This window comes from Sprattus sprattus (genome assembly GCF_963457725.1).
Source record: "Sprattus sprattus genome assembly, chromosome: 2".
Classification (NCBI taxonomy): Eukaryota; Metazoa; Chordata; class Actinopteri; order Clupeiformes; family Clupeidae; genus Sprattus; species Sprattus sprattus.
This window is the reverse complement of record NC_137921.1, coordinates 53,612,286-53,635,218: the sequence shown is the minus strand read 5'-3', so window position 1 is coordinate 53,635,218 and position 22,933 is coordinate 53,612,286. Positions and strand designations below refer to the sequence as shown.

Genomic DNA, 22,933 nt, shown 5'->3' with positions numbered 1-22,933 from the left:
CAGGCATTATAAATCTGCAGCAGCATCTGAATATCTGGGGTTGTTATGCTTGAGGAGGCCTAAGCTTTTGTCACAGTGTGCAGCCATGACAACATACTTGAGACAATGAGGAATCCTCCACACTTACAGTATGTGTGCTATTACGCTGCACCAATGCCAAGTATTCCAAGGAGCCATTCTGTCTTCCGCTTTCTTCCCATGGCATGATTTTATATCCAGACGAGGCGGAAATAGTTTAACATAAGTAAACATGCATATGTATCCATAACTTACCATTGGAATAAATCACCCATACCTGGGTTACCTGCATGTGCCTGCACTGCCAATGCAGTGAAGAGAGGTAGTTGGTGTGCCCATATTCTTTAGCGTGGCCTTCGTTCACATAAATCACACCCTGTTTCAACAGAGACACTCATATTTATACTTGTGAGACATCTGTAGTTTTCTTAATGACAGGGCACATATCTCATGGAAACGACTATTGCTTTGAGTGACACTCAAACTTGTAAAGTTAAATAAATATATAAATATATCTTATATATAAATATATTACTATAAATGTTTTCACTTAGAAGCTATGTGCTGTCTGTGTGTGTGTGTGTGTGTGTGTGTGTGTGTGTGTGTGTGTGTGTGTGTGTGTGTGTGTGTCCTGCGTGTCCTGCGTGTCACGCATACAGAGCCCCTATAGCTCAACCGCTCATGGCACAGCTCATCAGCCAAGCTACACAGAAACCACAAAGACTTCATGAAATCACGTTTGTGGTGACGGGTTGGGACCCTCTTCTCAGAAACGTGGCTGACTCGTTTGTCAGTAGTTGAAGAGAGCTGTAGTAGCGGCTGACGAAGCACAAACCATACCGTGTCATACACTGGGCTGTGGGTTCTTAGGAAGGAAGACGGACAGACCAGAGATTCAACAGACACTTTTCTCATGGGTTTGTGTTGCTTTATGACACTTTGAAAGTATGTAATGAGTTCTGATCCCTGGTCCTTTGTAGATAGTATGATCGAGAACTTACCTGTGCTAATGTCACCATAAATACACAGTTAGTCATGCATTGTTAAAGAGCGCTGAAAAGACCTGAGGGACACCTTAGGAAACAATGAAGCCTACCACATTATGCAGCTCTCTGTGAGAACGTCAGTGTATAGTTTAAAAGTTCAGATAGTGCATACACACACACACACACTCACAAACATATGTCATCTGTCATGGAGCGTGGTGTCGTGAGACTCATCTGACCCAGTTCACAGGAGCTCTCAGGTTGTGGCTTCTCACCACTTAATTATTGGTGACAAATAATCAGAAATGAGACAGAACTCTACCCATCAACCCAACAAGTCAACCCAATTTCACTGTCATCAACAATGTTCATCCTTTTCCTTAAAATGCTGGGATTCTGCTTGAAATCATGAATTGATGCAAAGGGCAATGAGAGAGAAACCCCAAATCTAGTCATCTCTAATGCAAATGCTACCGTGCTATGACTGTATGTGGACCCACCACAGCACTTTATTTAGCTTAAACTTCAAATGTCTGTGCTGTTCCTCTGCTGTTATTTAAAGGTGCCATAGATAGCCTCTGGCTATTCAAGGTCATTAAAGATTCTTAAATTGTCATATTCAGCTCACTGATTAGTGTGAGCAATCTTGTGTGATCTTGTGTGACTTTTCATTGGCAATAATAAGGACATGAAACAGCAAAAAAAGTCCAGCTTTTCCAGAGCAATGTGGAAAGTTGTTTTATAATTCATCATTAAAAGATGGCACAGATATAATAAAACAAGAAATGTTCTTGACACCAATGACATTATTGACATGCATATCTGATTTCATTACATGTATAGGCTCAGCTTTGCATGAACTTTGCATTTCTTCTAAGGAAGGATCTTACATTTTGCTTTTAATCCACGGTAGGAATTTTGATATTTGAGTGTAGACAGCAGGGATGATCTGTTTATACTCTTCATTCAGGTTGAATGACACAATACCCACAGCCATGCCATTACACACCAAAGGGCCGCCAGAGTCTCCCTGGAAGAAGCAAAGTGGAAGAAGTATAATAATATGAAAGTGAGACACTTTCCTCCTCTGATATGAGTATAGTCTACACTATAAACTACTATCTGAAATTAAGATTTAAAAATGCTATAAATGCTACAGAAATAGCGAAATAATAGTCAGTTTGGTATATACACACCTGACTCGGACCATTCCGGTTGAAACCTTTGGTGCACATAACACTTTCAGGAAGTTTTGTCTTGATGTCGTTCTGATTCCACGCTCTCTGGCAGTCTTCGAACCCGATGACTTGAACGTGAGCCACTTTGAGCTGATTTGATACTTCGTTCTTGCTACCTGTTTTACCCCAACCAGCGACCAAGCACTTTGTGGAATTTTTCATCTTCATCTTCTGAGTTGGGGGGATTTGCACAGGTTTCAAACGTTTGGCAACTTTCCCAGATAGCTAGAAATGTAAACAAAGGCTTAAACAGGGTGAGTGTATTCATTGTACTGCATTTCAAAATTGCAAAAAAAGGGCAAAACACAGTGAACAGAACATCACTTTGGCCCAACAATGGGTTGAGGAGAGAGGAGAGGGAGGAGACAGGAGAGGGAGGACAGAGGAGAGAGAACACAGTGAAAACAGACCATCAATTTGGCCCAATAATTGATTGTTAAAGAGATTGTAAAATAAAAAAGTACTGGTGCATACCTTCAACAGCATGATATCGCTTCCAGTTTTGACTCCAGTTTTGACTTGGTATGATTCAGGGATAAATTTGTTTTTCCTTTGGATGTAGAATCTCTTAATTTTTGCTGTTTTATGTATGTTGTGTGTCCCAAGAACAACACTCATATTTCTTTTGAGAAAGAAAATGAGACAGAACACCCAAACTGTCATTATTCATTTAAAGAAAAGAAAGAAAGCACGAATGTCATTCCTAGTGGGCTATTCGGTGAAATGAGTTACCTTGCGTTGCAATGAGCTGCTGTCAGTACAAAGTTGGGAGTAATGACAAAGCCTCCACAGACATGCTTTCCATTGATCTGTACTGATGCCATGTACTGCATGGCTTTATCTGCTGCAGTGCTCCCATTGATGATCCCCTCGGCACGACAGGCTTCAAAAGTGAAGGAAACATGCATTTAGTCTAAATCAACAAAGGGCAAATAACCAGACTGATTATGAGCATATTATTTTACTTACAATGCTGCTTCAGGAGAATCATCAGTAGGACCAGCAGGGGACAGGACAGAGTGTGCATGTCTCCGGTTGATGTGTTGAGGTTTGCAGTGCAGGATGGCTAAGACTAACTGGTTTTAATAAGCTGAGAGGATGTTGTGGTTTTCTGTTTTCAGGCCACACACTGCGATGGTTTGTTGCTTAAAGTGCAGATGAGAAGTTCAGAGATGCAACACTAGTTCTGGAGGACAGGTACAGGGCTAAGTTGGAGATGGTCCAAAGTGAATAGTCATTGCAAACCACACATTGTATATTTAAACATTTATTTTATTGCAGGCACCTACAGTATATAATGATAATTATGAATAGCTAGAATAGTTTTACATTTACATATAATGGTGTGATATGTCTTTTAATTGAATTTCTAATAATTATTTTAAGAACTTATAAGAACAGTTTAAAACAGTTTGAATTAGTAAGGTTGAGTCATTTTGGTGACTTTTCTGAGTGCAGTGTGGCTCCGACCACAGTCATCTGACATAAACAGTTTCTCGTAAAGACCCCTGAAGCTACAGACCCCTGCATCGATGCTGTCGTCCCCCAAGCACTGAGGTCACCCACAGGAAAGCATTCTGAGCTCTGATGTACTAACCACATGTTTCCACTGTCTACCTTTGAACGTTTGCAATTCTGCAGCGTCACCACTTATTTAAAGATGCACGTTGCAGAATTTCGCAAGAATCATGTTGCTAACAGTAATTGAGTTAAGTGGTTGATGACATTGCCACTGTGCCACTCGTTGCTTGCTGTATCAGGTTTAGACCTTCATGCCAAGTTATGTAGAACACCTTGAGAAACAGTTATTATTTATAGAATCATATAAAGAAATAAAAGAATGTATCAAATAATCATGGAAAGATAAGTCATCTTTTTATTTAAACATTTACATGTATCTTATTTATTCATTACTTGACACTCTTTAAAACACTCTTTATCCAGGGCAGATATCCTGATATTTTTGTGTAGACGTTTGGCTTTGTTGGCTTGTCACAGTTGTTTCTCTCTGTAAATGAGACTACCCCCACTGCTTTGCTCTTGCAAACCAGAGGGCCACCCGAGTCACCCTGCAGAGACACAGACATCAAAAAGGTTACAACAGCTGGCTTAGAAAATGAAACTGGCAAAGGAAGTCAGTTTGGTTCTGACATTTGTATTTGATGTAGGCATTTGTCCACTGTCATCTGTAGGTGTATGGATGAATTACAAAGCTTACCTGGCAAAAGCCTGCTTTGCCGCTTGCACACAGCATTTTTTTAGAGATGTTTTTCCAAAGTCTCTGACACTGTTCTCTTTTCATGATGACCACATCTGCCTGGAGAAGGACATTGCTTGCATTCCCACTGGTTTCAGTTTTCCCCCATCCGGCTACACTACAACCTGATGCAGCCTTGATGTCTCCATCTTTCTGAGGAAAAGATATCCATTGTACAGAGTTGGACTTCTTTGCTCCTTGTGTCAGCTGTGTAAAATAAGAAAAATAACGTTGAATAGCAATGGTTAATGCAGGTACTAATGAAACAACATAGTGTGTATTTAAATGCATCAAATGAATTTGTGAAATTTTCTTTAAAATTGTAGAAAGTTGAAAAATGCTCTAGAATTTCTCTCCACCTGCAGAAGTGCGATGTCATTGTGAAGAGTTCTAGAGTCGTATCCGGGGTTGATGTGGTAGTATTTCACCGGTATCCTTGTGCCACTGTTCTGTTTTTTAATACCATGCTCCCCTACCACAACGGTCAAATTCTTCCCCCTGTCACAGAGAAAGAGTAAGAAAACAGGCTTTTTTAAGTTGATGGATTTTCACCATATGAATCTGACAGGCATGAACACAGTAAGCTTGTGTGGCATAACTCACATCAGCAGAACCAGAATCAGAAAACTTACCAAGTGATGCAATGGGCTGCAGTCATGACAAATGACTCAGACACCAGGAAGCCCCCACAGATGTGTTGCTTCTCTTTCTGCACAGAGACCATGTAGGGTCTTGAGTGGGGCTTGGCTACTGTGCCATTCACGATACCCACATACGCACCCTGGGCGCCTGGCAAACACATAGATTGTGGATGTCACCATAATAACAAGAATTGTTTCTACAGTTTGTACAAGTATAATCAGTTGTCCTAATTACAATTGAATAACAGCATTAGTCTCATTATTTAATAGCCACTCCTTGTAAATAAACAAAGTAGACATTATATCTTGTGCATTATAGAAAATATATGTTTAATCAGTTCATACAAGTTTGTCATGAATTCAAATTTATAATTGAATCTTGCATGACAAATCATTTTCTTATATTTTATTTGACAAAATTAAATTATATCAGTCATAGTGCAGGAGGCAGTACATGCATTTAATTGTAAGGTGTCATTTAGGTTGTCAGATATATGATAAGGAACTTACTCGAGTAGACCAGCATTGACAGGAAAGCCACCAGCCAGAGCAGAATTGCAGCACCCATAATGTCCACAAGCCCAAGTGACAGAAACTTAACTGTGCTGCAGGGTATAAGTCAGCTCCAGGGAGCTAGACCACATTACACAAGAAAACCCATGAGGTTGTCTCACTTTTATTGGCTCTTAGCTCTACAGAATGCATATGGAGATCTTCCATTCCCCTTCATATCTCCTCCCCCTCTTACTTACACATACTCACAGACAAACACACACTCTGAAATACACACATACTCACAGACACAAACACTCACACTCACCTTGTGGGGGTGACTTGTATTGCCCATCACTACTTCCACTGAATGAATGAATGACTGAGAATGAAAGATCTCACTTATAATTTGTTTTAATACTGATGACATGACACACACAACATCTGTCACGTCTTTGTAACCACATAAGGAAAAAAACACATCAGCCCAGCCACAAGCTCAACTGTAGCAAAACTTGAGTCTCAGTCTTTGATTGCTTGTCAGTGTCAGGGTTATTGTAACGATTACAATGAGGCATGTGTCATGGTGTGTTGCTGTGTTTCTGTGATGTGGGCATAGGCATGAGCCTCAACCATGAGGGGCTTCTCCACATCCTCAGAAACTTCCTCCTTAAGGCTTGTGGTGGGCAGTCATTACAATGGCTTTAGTTGGCTGTCAAGCATCAACTGAACTGAGCTGGAATGGGTTTCCCACAGCGTGGTTGAACAGCTACGGTTGTTAAATGATGGAGAGACCATCCTTATGAAGACTTTTTCTCTCTTAGTCGCCATAGTTGTTGGTCAACAATGCTTTTGGTGGAACGCATCTCTGAGCATCAAATCCCCTCTCTTTCATCAAAGTGATGTAAGCTTTGAACCAGGAGATGGCGATATTGCCCATATTTACTGGGGATGACAAGTTCTTCTCAGTTCTTCTGTAGTTGTGCAACCATGCCACAATGCCATTGCAAACAATAACCCCCTTGTTTATTTATATCGACTGGTGTCAGAGGCATGCATTAGGAGGTGTCCATGACCCTTTCACTGTTAAGGCAAGGCAAGGTTATTTACATAGCACAGATCCTACACATTCGAAATTTAAACTACTTTACAAACGAGCAGGTAAAAGAAAGAGGCATTGGGCTCATCTCTGGCGGCTGCCATCACCGGCCAGGTCCAGCCCTGATTTGGCTCAGTGTGTGTCAGCTGCTCTCAGGGACGCTTTGGGCCCCTGAGCTGCTCACTGTGGTACTGTGGTACCTTGCGTTGCAATGAGCTGCTGTCAGTACAAAGTTGGGCTTAATGACAAAGCCTCCACAGACATGCTTTCCATTGATCTGTGCTGATGCCATGTACTGCATGGCTTTTTCTGCTGCAGTGCTCCAATTCTTGGTCCTCTCGGCATGACAGGCTTCAAAAATGAAGGAAACGTGCATTTTGTCTGAATCACTACAGGGCAAATAACCAGACTTCATATCATTTGGCATTGTTGCTTCAGTAGAACCAGCAGGGGACAGGACAGAGTGTGCATGTCTCCTCTTGAGGTGTCAGGGTTTGCAGTGCAGGATGGCTCAGACTAGCTGGTTTTATCGAACTGAAAGGAGGTTGTGGTTTTCTGTTTTCAGACTGCACGTCTTAAAGTCCCTTAAAGTGCCGAGCCACTTTAAGGATGATAAGTTAAGAAATGTGACGCTATTTCTGGAGGACAGGTACAAGGCAAAGTTAGAGACAATCCAAAGTGAATAGTCATTGCAAACCACACATTATTTATTTAAACATATAGTTTTATTGCAGGCACCTTTATAATAATACAGTTGCTTGTGAATAGTTGTAAAGATTTACATTAAATATCCAAATCTACTGAGACAACCAAAGGTGACATTTGTGATATGTAATGCTAAGTAATCAAATATCTAATCATCATTTTTATGCACGTAACAGTTTAGGACAGTCTGCATTAGTAATGTTGACTCATGTTGGTGACAATTTGCAAGTGCAATGTGGCTCTGACAGTCATCTGACATGAACAGTTTCTGATAAAGACCCCTGAAGCTACAGACCCCTGCATCAATGCTGTCGTCCCCCAAGCAATGAGGTCACCCACAGGAAAGCATTCTGAGCTCTGATGTACTAGCCACATGTTTCCATGGTCTACCTTTGAACGTTTGCAATTTTGCAGCGTCACCACTTATTGAAAGATGCACGTTGCAGAATTTCACAAGAAGCATGTTGCTAACAGTAATTTAGTTAACTGGTTGATGACATTATACAGTATAAGTAACACTATCAATAATGCCAGTGCAGTCTGTTTGCTTGCTCTACCAGGTTTAGACCTTCAGGCCAAGTTGTGTAAAACACTGTGAGAAATAGTAATTATATAAAGAAGCATATAAAGAAATATAAAAATGCAATCAAATAATCATGGAAAGATAAGTCCTCTTGTATTTTAACATTTATCTAATTCCTTCAGTACTTGACCTTCTTTAATACACTCTTTATCCAGGGCAGATATCCTGATATTTTTGTGTAGACGTTTGGCTTTGTTGGCTTGTCACAGTTGTCTTTCTCATTAAATGACACTACCCCCACAGCTATGCTCTCGCAAACAAGAGGCCCGCCAGAATCACCCTGCAACAGACAACAAAGAGGTTAAAACAGCTGGCAGACAAAACAAAACTGCCAGAGTAAGTCAATCGCGTTCGGAGAGTTTTTTTGATGCCATTTGAATTCATGATCAATGTGTTTCTCCATTGTCATCTGTAGGTGTATGGATGAATTACACAGTGTCCAATCTTACCTGGCAAAATCCTGCTTTGCCGCTTGCACACAGCATTTCTTTAGAGATTTTAGAGTTTTTCCAGAGTTTCTGACACTTTTCTCTTTTCATGATGACCACGTCTCCCTCGAGAAGAAGATTGTTTGCAGGCCCATTGGTTTTCGTTGCTCCCCATCCGGCCACACTACAAACCGATGCAGCCTTGATGTCTCCATCTTTCCCAGGAAGAGATATCCATTCTACAAACCTGGGCTTTTTTGCTGGTTTTGTCAGCTGTGTAAAATAAGAAAAAGCGGTGACTGGCAATGGTTTAAGCAGGTACTAATGAAGCAACCTAGTTTGTATTTAAATGCATCAATTGATTTGTGAAATTTTCTTTAAATGAGTGTAGAAAGTTGAAAAATGCTCCAGCATTTCTCTCGACCTGCAGAAGTGCGATGTCATTGCGGGGAAAGTCGTATCCGGGGTTGATGTGGTAGTATTTCACTGGTATCCTTGTGCCACTGCTCTGTTTTTCAATATCATGAGCCCCTACCACAACGGTCAAATCCTCCCCCCTGCCACAGAGAAAGAGTAGGAAAACACGCTTTTTGAACTTGATGGAGTTTCACCATATGAATCTGACGGGCATGACCAGAGTTATCTTGTGTGGCATAACTCACATCAGCAGAACCATAACCAGAATCTGAAAACTTACCAAGTGATGCAATGGGCTGCAGTCATGACAAACGACTCAGACACCAGGAAGCCCCCACAGATGTGTTCCTCCTTCTTCTGCACAGAGACCATGTAGGGTCTGGAGTGGGGCTTGGCTACTGTGCCGTTCACGATACCCACGTACCCACCGTGGCCGCCTGGTAAACACAGTGATTGTAGATAGCAGTAATTTGTGTAAGAAGTGGAAGTTATTCAGTTTTAACAAGTATACTCAGTTGTCTTCATTACAATTGAATTACAGTATTAGTCTCGTTATTTAATAACCACAACTTGTACATTAGAAAGTAGACATTATATTATGAGCATTATAATAAAGTATATATATAATCAGTTTATACAAGTTTATCATTAATTAAAAGATTAATATTTACCATAGACAAATCTATATTTTCTTTGAAAAATTAAATTAAGTCAGTAATAGTGCAGGAGGCAGTAAATGCAGTAAATTGTAAGGTGTAATTTCAGATATATGGTTAGGAACTTACTTGAGAAGACCAGCATTGACAGGAAAGGCACCAGCCAGAGCAGAATTGCAGCACCCATAATGTCCACAAGCCCAAGTGACAGACACCTCACTGTGCTGCAGGGGATAAGACAGCTCCGTGTAGCTAGAACCACATTTTAGAAGAAAAAAAACATGAAGTTGTCTTTCACTTTTATTGGCTCTTAGCTCTACAGAAGGCACATGGAGATCTTCCATTCCCCTTCATATCTCCTCCCCCCTCTTACTTACACACTCACAGACAAACACACACTCCCAAATACACATACACACAAACACACACACACACACACACAAACACACTCACACTCACACTCACACTCACACTCACACTCACACACACACACACACATAGACACGGACACAGACACAAACACAGACACAGACACAGACACAGACACAGACACAGACACAGACACAGACACAGACACAGACACAGACACAGACACAGACACAGGCACAGGCACAGACACAGACACAGACACAGACACAGACACAGACACAAACACAAACACAAACACAAACACAAACACAAACCTTTTCATGATGACCACATCTTGCTGGAGAAGGAGATCGCAGACCGATTGGTTTTCGTTGCCCTTCATCCAGCCAAACTCCAAGCCGATGCAGCCTTGATGTCTCCATCTTTCTGAGGAAGAGATATCTATTCTACAGGCCTGGACTTTTTTGCATCTTGTGTCACCTGTGTAAAATAAGAAAAAACAGTGTCTGGCAATGGTTAAAGCAGGTAGTGATGAAACAACACAGTGGGATGACTTTTATGGCCTGTGACTACTGCCACTGAATGAATGAATGAATGAATGAATGAATGAATGACTGAAAGAATGAAATATCTCAGTCATTATTTTTTTGAATACCAAAGTTATGACACACATGACATCTGTCACGTCTTTGTAACCACAAGAGGGAAAACACATCAGCTTCAACTGTAGCAAACTTTCAGTTTCAGTCTTTCATTACTTGTTAGTGTCTGGCTTATTGTAACAATTAAGGTTAGGCATGTGTGTTGCTGTGTTTCTGTGATGTGGGCATAGGCATGAGCCTCAACCATGAGGGGCTTCTCCACATCTTCAGAAACGTCCTCCTTAAGGCTTGTGGTGAGCAGTCAGTACTATGGCTTTAGTTGGCTGTGTAAAACATCAACTGAACTGAGCTGGAATGGGTTTCCCACAGCGTGGTTGACCAGCTATCGTTGTGAAATGATAGAGAGACCATCCTTATGAAGACTCGCTCTCTAAGTTGCCATAGTTGTTGGTCAACAATGCTTTTGGTGGAACGCATCTCTGAGCATCAAATCCCCTCACTTTCATCAAGTGATGCAAGCTTTGAACCAGGAGATGGCGCTCTTGCCCATATTTACTGGGGGTGAGTTCTTTTCAGTTTTTCTCTAGTTGTGCTAAGAGGTTCTGCTACACATTCGAAATTTAAAGTTCTTTAAAAAGGAGCAGGTAAAAGAAAGAGGCATTGGGCTCATCTCTGGTGGCACAAACTGAGATGCTTTCCTGCTATCAAGCCATTGCACCAAATAACCCCCTTGTTTTTTTATATTGACTGGTGCCAGAGGCATCCATTAGGAAATGTCCATGACCCTTTCACTGTTAAGACAAGGCAAGTTTATTTACATAGCACAGATCCTACACATTCGAAACTTCTTAACAAACTAGCACGTAAAAAAAGAGGCATTGGGCTCATCTCTGGCAGCTTCTGTGACCGTCCAGGTCCAGCCCTGATTTGGCCCACTTCTGAGTCTGGTCCTGAGTCAGCTGCTCTCAGGGATGCTGTGCGCCCCTGAGCTGCTCACTGTGGTCCCCCCTGGGGCCCGACCCACTGTGTGTCTCGCTCAGGCCTCGGGGACGAGATGATCTCCAAAGGCCCGCACAACCCCCCCACCCCATCCATTTGTCCACACTGTCATTATTTATTTAAAAAAGAAAGAAAGAAAGAATGAATGTCATTCCTTGTGGAACATTCTGTGAAATGAGGTTACTTGCACTGCATTGAGCTGCTGTCTGTTCAAAGTTGGGCTTAATGACAAATCGTCCACAGACATGCTTTCCATTGATCTGTACTGATGCCATGTACTGCATGGCTTTATCTGCTGCAGTCCTCCCATTGATGGTCCTCTCGGCACGACAGGCTACAAAAGTGAAGGAAACATGTGCATCTAGTCTAAATCAACAAAGGGCAGGTAACCAGACTGATTGTAATCATATTATTTGCCTTACAACGCTGCTTCAGGAGAATCAGCAGTAGGACCATATGACGGTCGTGGTGTGACCGCACATGAACAGCACACTCCTGCCCTATTTTTGCAACCACAAGCGCACCCAACAGACATGGTTTGCACACACACGCACACACAAACACTCATATGTGGCTCTGACAGTCATCTGACATGAACAGTTTCTGATAAAGACCCATGAAGCTACAGACCCAAGCATCAATGCCGTCGTCCCTCAAGCAATGAGGTCACCCACATGAAAGCATTCTAAGCTCTGATGTACTAACCACATGTTTCCATGGTGTACCTTTGAACGTTTGCAATTTTGCAGTGTCACCACTTATTTAAAGATGCATGTTGCAGAATTTCACAAGAAGCATGTTGCTAACAGTAATTTAGTTAAGTGGTTGATGACATCCTATCAGTAAAGCTATCAATAATGTGGTCTGTTTGCTTGCTTGCTTACTGTGGTCTGTTTGCTTGCTCTACCAGGTTTAGACCTTCAGGCCAAGTTTATAAAACACCTTGAGAAAATAGTAATTATTGATAGAAGCATATAAAGAAATCTAAAAATGCAATCAAATAATCATGGAAAGATACGTCATCTTGTATTTTAACATTTATCTCACTTCTTCAGTATTTGACACTCTTTAAAACAATCTTTATCCAGGGCAGATATCCTGATATTTTTGTGTAGACGTTTGGCTGTGTTGGCTTGTCACAGTTGTTTGCCTCTGTAAATGACACTACCCCCACAGCTCTTTTCTTGTAGACCAGAGGGCCTCCAGAATCACCCTGCAACAGACATTGAAAAGGTTACAACAGCTGGCAGAGAAAACAAAACTGTCAGAGTAAGTCAGTCTGGTTCTTAAAGTTTTATTGATGCCATTTGAAGTTATGATCAATGCATTTGTCCACCGTCATCTGTAGGTGCATGGTTGAATTACAAAGTGACAAAGCTTACCTGGCAAAAGCCTGCTTTGCCGCTTGCACACAGCATTTTCTCAGAGATTTGAAAGTGTCTCCAGAGTTTCTGACACTGTTGTCTTTTCATGATGACCACATCTGCCTGGAGAAGGACATTGCTTGCAGACCCATTGGTTTTCGTTGCCCCCCATCCGGCCACACTACAAACTGATGCAGCCTTGATGTCTTGCTCTTTCTGAGGAAGAGATATCCATTCTACAGACCTGGACTTTTTTGCTCCTTGTGTCAGCTATGAAAAATAAGAAAAAATGGTGACTGGCAATGGTTTAAGCAGGTACTAATGAAGCAACCTAGTTTGTATTTAAATGCATCAATTGATTTGTGAAATTTTCTTTAAATGAGTGTAGAAAGTTGAAAAATGCTCCAGCATTTCTCTCGACCTGCAGAAGTGCGATGTCATTGCGGGGAAAGTCGTATCCGGGGTTGATGTGGTAGTATTTCACCGGTATCCTTGTGCCACTGCTCTGTTTTTCAATATCATGCTCCTCTACCACAACGGTCAAATCCTCTCCCCTGCCAGAGAGAAAGAGTAGGAAAACACGCTTTTTGAACTTGATGGAGTTTCACCATATGAATCTGACGGGCATGACCACAGTTATCTTGTGTGGCATAACTCACATCAGCAGAACCAGAATCTGAATACTTACCAAGTGATGCAATGGACTGCAGTCATGACAAATGACTCAGACACCAGGAAGCCCCCACAGATGTGTTCCTCCTTCTCCTGCACAGACACCATGTAGGGTCTGGTGTAGGGCTTGGCTACTGTGCCGTTCACGATACCCACGTACCCACCCTGGGCACCTGGCAAACACAGTGATTGTGAATATCACCAATTTGTGTAAGAAGTGGAAATTATTACGGTTTATACAAGTATAATCAGTTGTCTTCATTTCAATATAACTACAGCTTTTGTCTCATTATTTAATAGCCTCAGCTTGTACATAAACAAAGTAGACATTATATTACGCGCATTATAGTAAAAATGTATAAAATCATCAGTTCACACAAGTTTATCATGAATTCAAAGATTAATATTTACCAAAGAATCTTGCATGATAAAACATTGTTCTTTATTTTCTTTGACAAAATAAAATGAAATCAGTAAAAGTGCAGTACGCAGTAAATGCAATCAATTGTGAGGTGTCATTTAGGCTGTCAGATTTATGATTAGGAACTTACTAGAGAAGACTTTGACAGGAAAGCCACCACCCAGAGCAGAATTGCAGCACCCATAATGTCCACAAGCCCAAGTGACAGACACCTCACTGTGCTGCAGGGGATAAGTCAGACCACATTTCACAAGAACCCATGAAGTTGTCTCACTTTTACTGGCCCCTTAGCTCTACAGAATGCACGTGCAGAACTTACATTGTCTTTCATATCTCCTCCCCCCCTGTTACTTACACACTCTCACAGACAAATACACACCCCCAAATACACACACACACTCACCTTGTGTTCCTAATCATTGTCCTTCATATCTCGTTCCACCTCTAACTTACACGCACGCACGCAAACACACACACACACACACACACACACACACACACACACACACACACACACACACACACACACACCAACACCAACACAAATCTCACTCTCTGCGGATGACTTTCATGGCCTGTGACTACTTTCACTGAATGAAATAAAATAATTAAATATCTACGGTTAGGGTTATTTTTTTGAATACCAAAGATATGATGCACATGACGTGTCACATCTTTGTAACCACATGTGGAAAAACATATCAGCATCAACTGTCTTTGATTACTTGTCAGTGTCTGGCTTATTGTAACGATTACGGTGAGGCATGTATCATGGCATGTTGCTGTGTATCTGTGATGTGAGAGTAGGCATGAGCCTCAACCATGAGGGGCTTCTCCACAGCCTCAGAAACCGCCTCCTTAAGGCTTGTGGTGAGCAGCCAGTACTATGGCTGTAGTTGGTTGTCAAACATCAACTGAACTGAGCTGGAATGGGTTTCCCACAGCATGGCTGAACAGCTACTGGTGTTAAATGATGGAGAGACCATCTTTATGAAGACTTTCTCTCTTAGTTGACATGCTTTTGGTGGAACGAATCTCTGAGCATCAAATCCCCTGGTGCAAGCTTTGGACCAGGAGATGGCGCTCTTGCCCATGTTTACTGGGGATGAGTTCTTTTCAGTTTTTCTGTAGTTGTGCAAAGAGGTTCAGCTTTGGAGTTCCACACAAAGTGAGACACTTCCTGTCATCATGCCATTGCACAAAATAACCCCCTTGTTTATTTATATTAAATGGTGTCAGAGGCATCCATTAGGAGGTGTCCATGACCCTTTCACTGTTAAGGCAAGGCAAGTTTATTTATATAGCACAGATCCTACACTTTCGAAATTTGAAGTGCTTTACAAACGAGCAGTTAAGAGAAAGAGTCATTGGGCTCATCTCTGGCGTCTGCCATCCCCGTCCAGGTCCAGCCCTGATTTGGCCCAGTTCTGAGTCTGGTCCGGAGGCAGCTGGTCTCAGGGACGCTGTGGGCCCCTGAGCTGCTAACTGTGGTCCCCCCTGGGGGCCAGACCCACTGTGTGTCTCGCTTGAGGTGTCAGGGTTTGCAGTGCATGATTGCTGAGACGAGCTGGTTTTATAAAGCTGAGAGGAGGTTGTGGTTTTCTGTTTTCAGACCACACATTGCAATGATTTGCCCTTTAAAGTGCAGATGATAAGTTCAGAGATGCAACACTAGTTCTGGAGGATAGGTACAGGGCTAAATTGGAGATGGTCCAAAGTGAATAGTCATTGCAAACCACACATTGTATATTTAAAAATATAGTTATATTGCAGGCACCTACTGTATATAATAACACTGTTGCTTGGGAATAGTTAAAAAAATAATAACATATCAAAATCCACTGAGACAATAAAAGGTGATATGTCTTTTAATTGAATTTCTAATAATTATTCCAGTTACAGTTTATAACAATTTGAATTAGTAAGGTTGACTCACTTTGGTGACTTTTGTGTGACAATTTCAGTGTGCAATGTGGCTCCGACCACAGTCATCTGACATAAACAGTTTCTCGTAAAGACCCCTGAAGCTACAGACCCCTGCATCGATGCTGTCGTCCCCCAAGCAATAAGGTCACCCACAGAAAAGCATTCGGAGCTCTGATGTACTAACCAAATGTTTCCATGGTGTACCTTTGAACGTTTGCAACTTTGCAGCGTCACCACTTATTGAAAGATGCACGTTGAAGAATTTAGGACAAGAAACATGTTGTTAACAGTAATTCAGTTAAGTGGTTGCTGACATTATATCAGTTACGCTATCAATAATGGCACTGTGGTCTGATTGCTTGCTCTACCAGGTTGAGACCTTCAGGCCAAGTTATGTAAAACACCTTGAGAAAATAGAAACCATTTATAGAAGCATATAAAGAAATATAAAAATGCAATCAAATAATCATGGAAAGAAACATTTATCTAATTTCTTCAGTACTTGACCTCCTTTAACACTCTCTTTATCCAGGGCAGATATCCTGATATTTTTGTGTAGACGTTTGGCTTTCTTGGCTTGTCACAGTTGTTTTTCTCATTAAATGACCCTACCCCCACAGCTACGCTATCGCAAACAAGAGGGCCGCCAGCATCACCCTGCAACAGACATCAAAAAGGTTACAACAGATGGCGGACAAAACAAAACTGGCAGAGTAAGTCCATTTGGTTTGGAAAGATTTTTTGATGCCATTTGCAGTTATGATCAATGTATTTGTCCACTGTCATCTGTGTATGGATGAATTACACAGTGTTCAATCTTACCTGGCAAAAGCCTGCTTTGCCGCTTGCACAGAGCCTTTCTTTAGAGATTTCAGTGGGTCTCCAGAGTTTCTGACACTTTTCTCTTTTCATGATGACCACATCTGCCTGGAGAAAAACATAGGTTGCAGGCCCATTGGTTTTCTTTTTCCCCCATCCGGCCACACTACAAACCGATTTAGCCTTGATGTCTCCATCTTTCTCAGGAAGAGATATCCATTCTACAGAGCTGGACTTTTCTGCTGCCTTTGTCAGCTGTGTAAAATTAGAAAAAAAAACGGCGACTGACAATGGTTTAAGCAGGTAGGGATGAAGCAACAAAGTGTGTTTTTAAATGCATCAAATTAATTTGTGAAGTTTTTTATAAATGAGTGTAGAGAGTTGAAAAATGCTCCAGAATTTCTCTCAACCTTCAGAAGTGCGATGTCATTGTGAAGAGTTCTGAAGTCGTATTCGGGGTGGACATAGTCGTGTTTCACCGGTATCCTTGTATCATTAACCCCTACCATAACGGTCAAATCCTCCCCCCTGCCCCAGAGAAAGAGTAGGGAAACACGCTTTTTTAACTTGATGGATTTTCACCATATGAATCTGACAGGCATGACCACAGTTAGCTAGAATCAGAATCTGAAAACTTACCAAGTGATGCAATGGGCTGCAGTCATGACAAATGACTCAGACACCAGGAAGCCCCCACAGATGTGTTTATTCTTCTTCTGCACAGAGACCATGTATCTGGAGTCGGGCTTGGCTACTCTGCCATTCACAATACCCACATACGCACCCTGGGCGCCTGGCAACACAGTGATTGTGGATGTCACCAAATTGTGTAACCAGTCATTGAATAACTTTATCAGCTATTAAATAACTTTATAAAGTTTTATAAAGTTATTGAGGTTTATACAAGTATAATCAGTTGTCTTCATTACAATTGAATTACAGCATTAGTCTCATTATTAAATAGCCACACCTTGTACATAATTAAGGTATACTTTATATTATGAGCATTATACACATTTTCATGAATTAAAACAATAATATTTACCACTGAATCTTGCATGACAAAACAATTGTTCTTTATTTTCTTTGACAAAATTAAATGAAATCAGTAAAAGTGCAGTACGCAGTTAAATGTAAGGTGTCATTTAGGTTGTCAGATATATGATGAGGAACTTACTTGAGAAGACCTGCATTGACAGGAGAGCCACCACCCAGAGCAGAATTGCAGCACCCATAATGTCCACAAGCCCAAGTGACAGACACCTCACTGTGCTGCAGAGGATAAGACAGCACATGAAGTTGTCTTTCACTTTTATTGGCTCTTAGAGCTACAGAAGGCACATGGAGATTTTCCATTCCCCTCTTACTTACACATACTGACAGACAAACACACACTCCCAAATACACATACACCACATACACACACACACACCCACACACACACACACACACACACACACACTCACACACACACACACACACACACACACACACACACACACACACACACACACACACACACACACACACACACACACACACACACACACACACACACACACACACACATGATTTTTTTTTTTTAATACCAAAGATATGACACACATGACATCTGTCACGTCTTTGTTACCACATGAGGAAACACACATCAGCAAAACCACAGGCTCAACTGAAGCAAACCTTGAGTCTCATTCTTTGATTGCTTGTCAGTGTCTGGCTTATTGTAACGATCACAGTTAGGCATGTGTCATGGCGTGTTGCTTTGTATCTGTGATGTGGGCATAGGCATGAGCCTCAACCATGAGGGGCTTCTCCACACTCTCAGAAACATCCTCCTTAAGGCTTGTGGTGAGCAGTCAGTACTATGGCTTTAGTTAGCTGTCAAACATCAACTGAACTGAGCTGGAATGGGTTTCCCACAGCGTGGTTGAACAGCTACTGCTGTTAAATGATAGAGAGACCATCCTTATGAAGACTCTCTCGCTTAGTTGTCATACGTTGTTGGTCAACAATGCGTTTGGTTGAACGCATCTCTGATTATCAAATCTTCTCACTTTTATCAAAGTGATAAAAGCTTTGGACCAGGAGATGGCGCTCTTGCCCATATTTATTGGGGATGACGAGTTCTTCTCAGTTCTTCTGTAGTTGTGCAAAGAGGTTCAGCTACACATTCCAAATTTAAAATGCTTTACAAACGAGCAGGTAAAAGAAAGAGGCATTGGGCTCATCTCTGGCGACACCAGCTGAGATGATTTCCTGCCATCATGCCATTGCACAAAATAACCCCCTTGTTTATTTACATTGACTGGTGTCAGAGGCATCCATTAGGAGGTGTCCATGACCCTTTCACTGTTAAGGCAAGGCAAGTTAATTTATATAGCACAGATCTCACACTTTCGAAATGTAAAGTGCTTAACAAACGAGCAGGTAAAAGAGAGAGGCATTGGGCTCATCTATGGCGGCTGCCATCACCGGCCAGGTCCAGCCCTGATTTGGCCCAGTTCTGAGTCTGGTCCTGAGTCAGCTGCTCTCAGGGATGCTGTGGGCCCCTGAGCTGCTCACTGTGGTCCCCCCCTGGGGCCCGACCCACTGTGTGTCTCGCTCAGGCCTCGGGGACGAGATGATCTTCAAAGGCCCGCACAACCCCCCCACCCCATCCATATTGTCCACACTGTTATTATTTATCGAAAAAAGAAAGAAAGAAAAAATGTCATTCCTTGTGGAACATTCTGTTAAATGAGGTGCCTTGCGTTGCAATGAGCTGCACTCAGTACAAACCTCGACAGACATGCTTTCCATTGATCTGTACTGATGCCATGTACTGCATGGCTTTATCTGCTGCAGTGCTCCAATTGATGGCACGAATAAATTAGGGAAACGTGCATTTTGTCTGAATCAACAAAGGGCAATTAACCAGACTTCATATTATTTGACTTGCAATGCTGCTTTAGGAGATTCATCAGTAGGACCAGCAGGGGACAGGACAGAGTGTGCATGTCTCTGCTTGATGTGTCAAGGTTTGCACTGCAGGATGGCTGAGACTAGATGGTTTTATTGAGCTGAAAGGAGGTTGTGGTTTTCTGCTTTCATTCAGACTGCATGTCTAAAAGTCCCTTAAAGTGCCAAAACCACTTTAGAAATGTGACACTAGTTATGGAGGACAGGTACAGGGCAAAGTGAGAGACGGCCCAAAGTGAATAGTCATTGCAAACCACACATTGTATATTTAAACATATACAGTAGTTTTATTGCAGGCACTTACATAAGTATAGCCTGACGATGTCATACTCATAATTCTAGTCAGAATATGAGTCTGATACTGAACCATTGGGCTGTGATTATGGGGCGTGTTTCAACGAACCAGGGGGAAAAAATGCCTCTTCGCTCAATTGGATACCTAGAATCAATCAGGACAACGTAGTATGACCATCTGATAAATTAAAACTTTAACCTGATCCCGTAGGAAGGACGGCAAAAACATCTTTTCGATCGACAAATGCCTTGATCGCGTTTCTCTGTTCCTCTTTCAAAATGAATGCGCTGTCAATATCAGTTGAGATATGCCTGCTCACGTTACTAATTAGCAGCAAGGCTCACCCTAGCTACCATGTTTTTAAATGGATTTTTGGTGTAACGTTAGCAATGACCTAACATTAATGGTCTAGAGCGCTTCAGTTTAGACATACAATCCTCGGCAACATTCGTGTTGCACATATACAACTAACCGAGTCAATGTAGACATAAAAAAGTCGTGTAGATAGCATAATTTACATAAAATATGTCCCACTTACAAGCCGGATACGCCGCCATCTTCGGAGGATTTCGAATCTACCGCTTGTGTATCATCTATCATCTGTCCATCATCGTATAAAGCCCGCCCTGACAATTTGATTGGTCCGGCTTTACCAGGCCGATGAAACTCTCTCCCAACTAGCTCAGAGCCAGACCAAATCTCCCTGGCCAAAAATGTTGTGGGCGGGGTTTGGGCTGGTATCCAGGCTAACATAAGTATACAATTGCTTGAGAATTAAATTAGATATTGAAATCTACTGAGTCAACCAAAGGCGACATTTGTGATATGTAATGTTATGTAAGTAAATATCTAAGTGGGGAAAATAAGTATTTGAACCCCTGCGTGATCTGTAATTGTAATGGTAGGTGTATTTTAACAGTGAGAAACAGAATATCAACAAAAAAATCCAGAAAACTGCATTTTATAACATTTATGACTTTATGATGGCTTGGCAACAAGGGTTATTTCACCAAGTCAGTGTTGTTTCTATATTATATATTCATAGCAATGTTGTTGTTATTAGACGTAGCCTAATTCGTAATGTAAACGTTACATCGGTTTTGTTTCGCATGTAACTTCAGTGAAAGCTTTAACGTTAGCTTGGCTTGCCAATCAATACGATATGGATATAAACTGTGTGTCCGTCTAAGAGAAAAATAAAACATGTTGTGGTTACTTACTTTGACAAGTTGTCGTTGCTTCAGCTATCTTCAGCAGAGTGATGAGGAACGTCGTTCTGTGTAACTTGGTAACGTAACATCACACAAGTTCAAGCCAAGTTCTCGACAATGGAGAGAAGCGCCACGATTGGCCAGGTCCTTTCTCGTTCCGCGGCTGGATTGGCTTCTGAGAATGGATTTGAAAGGCGAGGATTGGCCGACGAGAGCCGAGCAGTCCTGATCCAAGTAGCTGGAATGGATTCTGGGAATGGATTTGAAAGGCGAGGATTGGCCGACGTGAGCCGAGCGGTCCTGATCCAAGTACCGCACAGGCTGCATTGTCTATAGTTACGCACATGCACATTTTCTAACACAGCACAGGTACACACAATTAAAGCCATTAGCAAATTAGCACAATACACCGTTTTCAACCACAAATAAGAGATACATAACAGCGACTTCACGCAGAGGCTCTGCCTTAAGGGCCGCCTGAGGTCATGGGCCCGGTAAGCCCGTTCGTTAATCCATCCCTGACTACCCCAGGATATCCTTATAGACCCGTCAGCATCTTTGCATCTTTACAACTAAGCTTATATCTTCATCTTGTATAATCAAAAAAAATAAAAAATAGAGCCTGTATTGATAAGGCATTTTTAAGACAATATTATTATTAGAATATTGGATATTATTAGATAATGGAATATTAATAGTATAGTAAATAATAAATTAATCCGTCATGATTTTGTCTTGACATACATAAAAAACATAAACTGAGTTTAAAGCAGCACAACGGATCAATAGCTAACGGTATGCTAGCAGCTAAAACTAACGAAATCTCTTGAAATGTGCTGACTTTGACATTATGACTAAGTAGTTACTCAACGACTGTCCTTACACAGTCAAACATCAAGCAAGTGAAACACAAGAAAAAGCAAGACGGCAAATAAGCTACTTACTAGTTCGGCAGAACGTAAACAAGTCGGGCTGCCACAGGCAAAACTACAGAACAAAGTTATATGCCTATGGACCCTGGTGATGACAATCACCATGGCAATGGCACGGAGGCGATTCTCCATCTCCATAGGTAAAACTGCGTATCCTAACCCTAATCCTGAAGTATAATTGTTGCATAGTGTTACTTTAATGTTGCTAATATCAGCTAGCTTCTAGCATCGACTACGCATGCTCATTTTAACAATATGGAAGTATGTCTGAGTGACCTAGTGTACTGGTTTTCATAGCCAATAATCTGGTCAGTAGCCACATTTTGTCTGAGTTAAGGGTGAGCTATAACAATAATCTGGTCAGTAGCCCACATCTTGTCTGAGTTAAGGCTTGAACTATAGCAATAATCTGGTCAGGAATCCCCATTTTGCCTGAGTTAAGGGTGAACTATAACAGTATCTATGCTGCAGCAGTGACGGCTCCAGTAAACTTGTGTGGAAACAATGCTTTATTGGACTCTAACAACAGTGGTCATATCTTCATCTCTATCTAATGCATGTTGACCTTTATGTTTATTATTTAAATTGATCATCTTCTCCATTGAAATACAAGGCATAATGGTTTAGATGGCCAAAGGGGTGCAGTAAAAAAAACTATCTGTGGTTATAGTATAGTATTTAGCAGACGCTTTTGTCCAAAGCATTGAGTACAAAGTACTCAGGCGGGCATGTTTTACACATTTTTATCACATGCACAAAGAACAAAGTACAACGTTCACAGTTAAAGTTCTTTCATAAGTGTGATAAAACCATGAGCCAAACGTGCAGCACAGACACTGCTAGCT

The 22,933-nt window shown here is 41.5% G+C and overlaps 5 protein-coding genes across 5 annotated transcripts; all 5 read right to left on the bottom strand.

The window, feature by feature from the left end:
• Positions 1–1,890: 1,890 nt before the first annotated feature.
• On the bottom strand, positions 1,891–3,269 carry LOC308360277 (granzyme G-like; the record flags this gene model as incomplete). Its single annotated transcript, XM_080832092.1, has 5 exons — positions 1,891–2,034; positions 2,201–2,467; positions 2,717–2,864; positions 2,975–3,125; positions 3,212–3,269. 5 exons carry the CDS (start codon positions 3,267–3,269, stop codon positions 1,891–1,893), a joined length of 768 nt encoding a protein of 255 aa, XP_080688218.1.
• Positions 3,270–4,152: 883 nt separating this feature from the next.
• On the bottom strand, positions 4,153–5,708 carry LOC308382769 (cathepsin G-like; the record flags this gene model as incomplete). Its single annotated transcript, XM_080860294.1, has 4 exons — positions 4,153–4,350; positions 4,859–4,997; positions 5,132–5,288; positions 5,651–5,708. The coding sequence occupies 4 exons, from the start codon at positions 5,706–5,708 to the stop codon at positions 4,153–4,155; spliced, it is 552 nt and encodes a 183-aa protein (XP_080716420.1).
• A 2,429-nt stretch (positions 5,709–8,137) lies between these two features.
• On the bottom strand, positions 8,138–9,707 carry LOC308382768 (duodenase-1-like; the record flags this gene model as incomplete). Its single annotated transcript, XM_080860293.1, has 5 exons — positions 8,138–8,299; positions 8,469–8,720; positions 8,872–9,004; positions 9,145–9,301; positions 9,650–9,707. 5 exons carry the CDS (start codon positions 9,705–9,707, stop codon positions 8,138–8,140), a joined length of 762 nt encoding a protein of 253 aa, XP_080716419.1.
• A 2,834-nt stretch (positions 9,708–12,541) lies between these two features.
• Positions 12,542–15,041, bottom strand: LOC308382766 (granzyme B-like; the record flags this gene model as incomplete). The annotated part of the gene is made up of 5 exons (XM_080860291.1): positions 12,542–12,703; positions 12,873–13,124; positions 13,276–13,408; positions 13,543–13,699; positions 15,038–15,041. The coding sequence occupies 5 exons, from the start codon at positions 15,039–15,041 to the stop codon at positions 12,542–12,544; spliced, it is 708 nt and encodes a 235-aa protein (XP_080716417.1).
• A 1,327-nt stretch (positions 15,042–16,368) lies between these two features.
• LOC308382765 (duodenase-1-like) lies at positions 16,369–17,927 on the bottom strand (the record flags this gene model as incomplete). Its single annotated transcript, XM_080860290.1, has 5 exons — positions 16,369–16,530; positions 16,696–16,947; positions 17,103–17,220; positions 17,332–17,485; positions 17,870–17,927. 5 exons carry the CDS (start codon positions 17,925–17,927, stop codon positions 16,369–16,371), a joined length of 744 nt encoding a protein of 247 aa, XP_080716416.1.
• Positions 17,928–22,933: the final 5,006 nt, after the last annotated feature.